Source organism: Odontomachus brunneus, unplaced genomic scaffold (assembly GCF_010583005.1).
Source record: "Odontomachus brunneus isolate Ranch 3 - 2012 unplaced genomic scaffold, Obru_v1 Obru_scaffold_075, whole genome shotgun sequence".
Taxonomy (NCBI): Eukaryota; Metazoa; Arthropoda; class Insecta; order Hymenoptera; family Formicidae; genus Odontomachus; species Odontomachus brunneus.
Genome location: NW_022639525.1, coordinates 1468244 through 1476143, shown reverse-complemented (window position 1 = coordinate 1476143; position 7900 = coordinate 1468244). Strand labels below are relative to the sequence as shown.

The window sequence follows — 7900 nt, the reverse complement described above, 5'->3', positions numbered from 1 at the left end:
TGAAAAGTGCTAGTATTTTCACTCGAAGCGACAGCCAAAATACTACTAAAAACTACAAAAGTGAGTATTTCACTCAAGGAGTAAATTCTTCATATGAGTGAATTTTTTAATTGACTAGAATGAATATTTCCGTGACGGTGAAGTACATCAGATTCACTTGTCAATTTCTGGTGAAAATATTCACTCGACAATTTAAAATGGAGAGTTCACTCTGTATGAATGCAAAATTACTCAAATTCGAATTACTCGTTGGTCTGTTTTTCGAGTGAAATTTTATTCCAAGAAATTTAGAGTACTAATTTCGTAATTTAACTGAAACTATCATATCGCACGTGTTTCAAGGATTGAACGTCGAAACCAGTGCGATATGCTCCATGAAAACCTGCTTTCGATAAGACAGTTTCCATGAATACTTCAGCAAGGAAAATTCGTCGCTGAGTACTCGGGGAAATTGTAACGCAATAGTCGCGAATCCCAAAAATTTCTGGACCAGTTCAAGCGGTTCATTTAGTTGGATCCAATCAATACGCACGATATACTCTGCCTTAGAATCTAATCAACTAATGTCTACGAATAGCCTATGAACTTGTGTGTATTTCGTAGCTCCTTGCATTCTCTCTTTCTTTTCTCACCCACTCATTCATTCATTTACTCCTTTATTTATTTATTTATTTATTCATTCATTCATTCAGTCATTCATTCATTCATTCATTCAATCATTTATTCATTCATTTATTTATCCCTTCCTTCCTTCATTCATTCATTTATTCATTTATCCATTCATTCATTCACTCACTTACTCACTCACACATATTCACGCGCTTGCATCTCTCTCTCGCTCACATTTATTCGCTCACAATATCTCTCACTCTCTCGTAAAGTGCTGTGTAACGACATCGTTTAAACATTTTTTTATATATCAATGTTTGAAAACAAAGAATATATTACATTAATTAATTTGGACAAAAATCGTTATTCTATCTACAATCTAATTTTTTTCCTCAGAAATTTACTTATTTTGTCTATTCTAAAGAAAAATAGTGCCGTATATTATAAAAAAAATAGCGACTGCCACTGTCATACCCTTTCCTCTTTTTCTTCACCGAGCGTCCTTTGCTCTTTTTCGGCATCTATCTCGATTTTTACCGTTTCCTTCGTGCCGCGGCTCTCTCACCTCTTGCTACTCTGCCCTCGCAATCCTCGCGATATTATAAAGCGACATTACAGACGAAGATGTATGCGATAGGGAACAACGCTACTACCACATCTCACTTCGGCCTTCTCCTCTCTTTCAGCTCCTTTTCCCAGCCGATCCATTCGTCTTTCCGTCGGTTTCGCCAGCGCTCGCGGCGGATAAATCTATGTATGAATGGCACAGCCAACGAGGATCTCGCGCCTCTTGTCGGAGCAGTCCCCGCGTCCTCCTTTTTCCTCGTTCCTCCTAGTGGTGCAATGTCCCGTTTCCGGTACTATCTCTTGTCGCGCGTTCGCGTGACGCAGACGAGGTGGAAGAAGACATCGAGGTCGAAGGAGGAAAGAGGAAGCTGAAGGTTTTTAGCTGCGTATCTGACCCGCGTTGCGGGCGATCTTCTCCGGCGGTTCTATCATGCTCTTTGTGGTGCCGTTCAGACCGCGCTTACGACTCTTCATGAAATCTGCAACAGATAACGGAGAGAATGCGTATTTTACATATACCTGTGCGAGAAGTTCGTCGAAGAGATATAAGATAATCACATAACATTATATAACATCACGTAGGAAAAAAATTGTGAGACGTTTGAGTACTTTTGAAGCTTCAGGTTGCCAAATTTCTCAGAGATCAGATATTACTTTTATTTGTTATTTTTTATATTTCTTGAATATTATAACGTAGGCTGAAGAAACGAATTGGATATGTATTCCTTTCTTTCTTTTATATTTCAAAGATATTTTTGTCTTGCCTTTCTCTCTTTTACATTTCTTTTCACATGCAGTGTTTGCGGTTTAACTAGGAGGAGGTTCTACAATAGACCTCTACAATAGACAAACATTCGATACTTTACGTAGTGAATTTTTTAAATATTTTTATTTGTAATGCTTGTTCAACAGCTATTGGTTCAGCTATTACATTCTCCTAGGCCAGTTTTTCTTTTTATTTTCCAATTTAAATTATTCTTTTGACCTATGACTTACGTTGTGACTGATTCATGTGACTTCACAAGTGTTGCATAATTGTATTCTTTTGTGCCAAAGAGAACTTATTCCTGTGTAGCACTCTTGTAAAATAAAAATAAAAATAAATTTAATAATAATAATAATTTATTTACGACCCGTGCATCAAGTTTGTCGACTGGAGATAGGAGATGTGTTTCAGTCGCACATACAAATGTGCGAATCTTGCAATTAAAGTAGATTTCTTCGGGAGGGAAATGTTAATGCGGGGTTACTGCGACGCGGGAGATCGATAAGAATGTCGTTTGTTATTATATGCAAGCACGTATTTTTTTAAACTCGTCAGAATCACATCACATCGGGAATGAGTTGGCGCACGGTGCGATCCGGCATCTGGCGTCCGAAACGGGCACATTTCGCGCCTTATCTCGAATTCCGATTTCTTACAACCGCATGCAATGTCACACTTGACCTCTTACAATCTGGCTTTACTAGCGACGGCATGCACGCAAAATCTCCGTCGCGATAACCTTGGAAATGTAATATCGGCGCACCGTGCTCGTTAATTATAACATGGGAAGAGATAAGCGCGCGAGGTCGCGCAATTTTATATTGTTTTTATTGCTCTCTTTCTCGCACGAGCTCGGCTGCAATTTCTTCCAGACCGGCACAAATGTTTTCGTTGCAACGCGGCGAATATTGAATTACGTCGAATAATCCCGTGAAATCCCGTTCGCGCGCGACGAAAACGACCGACGGCCACAATCGCGACCAAGCTCGCCGATCGTGACTCATAAATCGACACGACGCAGCCCGGAGCTACAAAAGGCAGTCTGGAACCCCTTCGGGTTGCTGCCATTTGGCGATGTTTCCACGCTGAAATTAAGCGCATCTGTCCGACCTTCCGCGCCTCGACGCAAACGGCCACGTGACAAAAGTGACGAGAGGCACTCTCTCTCTCCTCCGCGACGCGGGCAGGAAAATAAATATTGAGGGTGCACGGAAAAATGAACTCCGTCAGAGTAACTGAATTTTCTATTATCTGAGAATCAGATGAAAAATGCGGTTGCGGGAGCAGAAAGATTCTCGTCGTAGAAGGAAATTTTTCTTTGTTGATATAACTGATTTGCTGAACTTTTTTATTTCTCTGCATTGCTAGCAAGTTTATGATTTGTTGGATTAACTGGGCAGTGTAGCATGTGTATCCATTACAGAAGTGTTGCTACAGCAACAAATTGAAAGCAATAAATCATTTGTGACAGAGTTGTTTGCTGTCCTATATTACCGACCATTTGTTGCGGGTGTTAGTATTTTGCTAATTTAACATATAATTTTGCTAATTTATTTATTAATAAATATTTAAAATATACTAATATCCGCAATAAATCATCGGTAATATAGAATAGCAAGTAATTCCGTTATGGAAACATGATTTATTGCTTTCAATTTGCTGTTGTAGTAACACTTTTGTAATGGATACAAATGCTACACACACACACACACACACACACATATATACACCGTGCAGTTAATTCAACAAATCATAAATTTGATCGCAAACGTGCTTTTGCTCTGGTAACAGAAGGTTCTTTCTCAGTGAAGGACCTGAAGTGTTTTATCAATTCCGAATTTAGACTAGTATATGGTAGAATTGTTCTGAAGGGTCTAAATAATACAAATTTCCATCTACATCTCCTATACCATCTATACCTCCTATCTTTATGTTTAAAAATTTTGCATGGAAAATTTTATAATTTCCAACAATTTAATTAAATAAAAAAATTATAATATTTTTGCCAACTTGAAAGTATTGGAAGAAATTAATCTCTACATAAATACTATACTTATTTTCAACCTCTATTCTAACTTGTCTTTACTGTAAAAAATATGGAATAGAAATGCTATCGACTTGTTCTTGGATTGAATTTAAAGTCGAGTAAATTTCATATTTTTCTATAGTGCGACTAATTATTGATTTTATTATTTTATCAAATTCTTGAAAATTATAAAATTCTGCATGCTGCTATTTTTTTAACGTAAAGAGTATGCAAATAGAAATTTATATTATTTAGAGTTCCTAGAACAATTCTATACTGATCTAAACTCGGAATCGATGAGACACTTTGGGGCCTTTCTTTATCAGTCAATTGCTCTCAGTTGCCTCAGCCGAGTTCTAATGCGGCTGAATATTCAAACGAATTTTCTCGTCAGAGCGAGTTCTTCGTCCGGTTGCACGAACTGAAATTTGTTCCCCGTTGCGTCCCCTTCCTGAGAGATCGCAAAAGATCGAGAGCCGACTAGCGAATTTCGCTGATATTTCCGCGCGAGCTATCATCTCTGCCGCGTGGTGTGCAATTTAAATAGCCGCGTGCAAGGTATGCGGGCGCGTTAATCCTGATTTTAAATGCCGACCCCTCCTAACAACGATCCGTCCATCCGTTTGCCGCCCCTGGGGTGCGGAGACAAGGGGGCGATTGCGTGCACAGCTGATGCCCCACGCGTGCAAACGCGCGTCACAAAAGGGGGAACCCTCGCCGCCGGCTGGGGAGAGGGTGGGGGTCGCCGGGGAGCAAAGCACGGGGGTGCGCTCGGCGCGACCAACAACCCCATATGGATCGCAACAGCTGACCGCTGCCGGCTCATTAATAAAGTACGTTAGGGATATCGTTCGGCGCCCCCATGACTGCGTGTGTCTGCACGAGGCGAAGTACGTTACTCCGCATCGCTGCCTCGCCCCGTACGCGAGGAAATTAAACGGCGCAGATAGGAAACTCAATGTAGGACTTCCCCATTTACGCATGTGTGTATGGGTGCGTGAACACGTGTGTACACGGTGTCCCGGAAGTCGCGCGCTTCCTCCCGAGCGTGTGATAGCGGAGGACCAGCAGTTACGAGACGCGGCGATTGTTCCGAGTGTACAGATAGTTACGTGTATACGAATAATTAATAGTATTTCGACATCGAAGTCGCGCGTTTCCTCCCGAGCGTGATAACGAAGGAACAGCGCTTGTTTCAGGAATAGAGATAACTAAAGCTGCCGTACACACAGTACAGGATAATTAAGGGCCGACTTTTCAATAGCAGTTTAAACTTGGATTATGATTTAAGGCTCTTAGCTCGCCGCGGTCATCTTGATTTTTATTACGTCAATGGGGAAACGCGTGCCCAAAATTCGTTGAAATAAAATAAATAAAAAAATGATACCTGCAATCGATTGAGAATACCTCTACAATGCTCCGAACATTTTCTTTTTGCTCTAACAATCAATAAATAGCCGTAAAATTAACTTGAAAAAAACATTGAGGAAATGTAAATGAAAAAGTAATATCACATTAATTTAGCAGTTATTTATTGATACAGCAAAAAAGAAGTGTTCGGAGTATTTTGGAAGTGTGCTTAATCGATCATATTTTTTGGATATACTAGTATTTTTTTGTTTCGACGTACTTAGTAGGAATTACGGACATGTATTTCCTTGCTTTTGACGTCATTAAGCAAAAGTTTCATAGCAAGTAATCAGGAGTCTTAAAACTCTGTTCTAACAATGTGTTTGATGCGTTTAAGTTTATATAAACTTAAATCTAAGTTTAAATTACTATTAAAAAATTGGTCTCAAAGATTACGATATTCTTTTGTTTCGGGAAAATTGATTAGATTGATGCAAACAATTTGTCGTGTTTCTTAAATAAAATAGAAAATGAAATAATTCAATTTCAAAGGATTGATAATTTTCACGAATAAAATTAACAATATTAACTTGGAATCTTCTTAGATCTCAAAAATATCCAATTATCCAATTAATTCTTTCTACAAAAATTTGGAAGAAAAATAACAAATATTTTGCAGGAATTTAATATTTCGGGAGATTTTGTCTTATAATTTTTGTATTATGCTCTTCGGGAAAATTATGTTGCATCATTATTTGCGTTTGTTAGGATGGCTTGGAAATTGCGTGATTCCATTATTTCTTAAAAAATTCGAAAAATCTAAAAATACAAGACAAAATTTTTGTTTTTTCTCTCTCTTTCTCAATTTAAAAACAATTTTCTTAACTCACTTCAAAAACAAACTTTTAAAGTAAATAATTAAAATTTACAAAATAAAAAACTTAGGAAAAACAAACCTTTCTTAGGAAAAACAAACCATTTCTTAAAATATTTGAAAAGTTTAAAAAATATGAAATTCTTTTTAACTTAATATTCTATTCTAACTAGATATTGAAAGTGCGAAGAAGACAAATTAGGGATAGGTAATTATATAATTGTACTATAAAACTACATAACTATAAGGAAATAAATAATAAAAAGATCAGATTATATTGACTCAGTCAAATTTTTCACGCCGACTTCAAATCTAGTTAGAATGTTAGGAAATAATTGTGAGGTTCTTGAAAGCGATTTTGGTATTATAATTTTTCAGAAAATTGTCCCAGGTAAGTTTTCGAGTTTCAAGAATTTGATTTTTAGGACAATGCATGTTCACTCTGAGAATTATTGAAGAGAAATTCTTCTGTTAGATACGGGATGCGTTGCGAAACTCATCGAGGTAAAAATGTTTTAATCTTTAATTATCTGACTATATGGACAATTAGTAGTAATAGATATAAAAATCGAATCTTTTCAAAATTCATCTCTCAAAAATAACTATCAAAAAAAAAAAAAAAAACCGGGCAACATAAAACTCACAATAAACGAGCCGACAATCTTCCCGGCGATCTGTGACACCGATCTCGAATAAGCTTTCCGACCGATGCGACACGAAGATACCACGCGACGCATCGAGTGCGTTTTACGCGCGTCTCGCGCGACGCACGAGGACGACGCGCCATGTCCAGAAATAGTCGCGTCGCGTGGGTGGTGTGCACGGTCAAATAATAAATAGAGGAAAAAAAGGGAGAACTAGATCTCGCGAGGTTTACAGTCGCGTGAACGAGACGGCTGCGTGCTCCGAACTCTTTATCGCGATTGTGAAGCGAAGGTGAGCTGTTTGCGAGCAACGACATTGAACTGCAGTTTTTCGCGCGACAAGTAATCCCCACTCACGCCGAGCGTCGTATCTCGTTTTTTTCCTCTTCTTTTCATAAAGCACAGTCGAGATGTTTATCTCTTAATCGTATTATGCCCCCGATTCCCTCCCTCCCTCCCGGCCCGCACCATCTCTCTTCACTCAATTAACTCAATCTTCTCTCATCTTCGCACACCCAATTAATCTTTATCGAACGAGTTTCTAAACAGAAAACGGCGGCCATCGAATTTGGCGTTGCAGATCGTCGACGATGCACTAGGAGAGAGAGAGAGAGAGAGAGAGAGAGAGAGAGAGAGAGAGAGAGAGAGAGAGAGAGAGGGGAGGGGAAATAGTTTATGCACTGAGAAAAAGATATTTGGTATTTTTGTAATTATAATCACATAGAGAAATAATTACTATAAATTACAATAAAAAAATCTCCGTTTCTCTATTAAATTCTACCATAACGTTAATGATAATAATTTTATATGCATATTACTACTTTAATTTTCAAGTAAAAAATATAGTTGGACCAAAAATATAAATATATAACTATAACTTTAGTTACATCAACACTTTTTTTCTCTCAGTGTGTTACTTGAATTATAGTTGTTTTTTCCGGCGTCAACTATATCTTGTGTCTTTGTTGTTCCAACAAAAAAGCAATATCGATATATATATATATATATATATATATATATATATATATATATATATATATATATATATATATATATATATATAT

General features: G+C 37.7%; 1 protein-coding gene across 1 annotated transcript in view; it reads right to left on the bottom strand.

Moving 5' to 3' along the window:
• Positions 1-741: 741 nt before the first annotated feature.
• LOC116847180 (transcription factor PCF7) overlaps positions 742-7900 on the bottom strand; it is a 17301-nt gene continuing 10142 nt past the window's right edge. Inside the window, exon 2 of the mRNA XM_032821905.1 lies at positions 742-1655. Within this exon, the coding sequence (XP_032677796.1) occupies positions 1555-1655 (101 nt within the window). The 3' untranslated portion in view covers positions 742-1554. The remainder of the gene's footprint in view (positions 1656-7900) is intronic.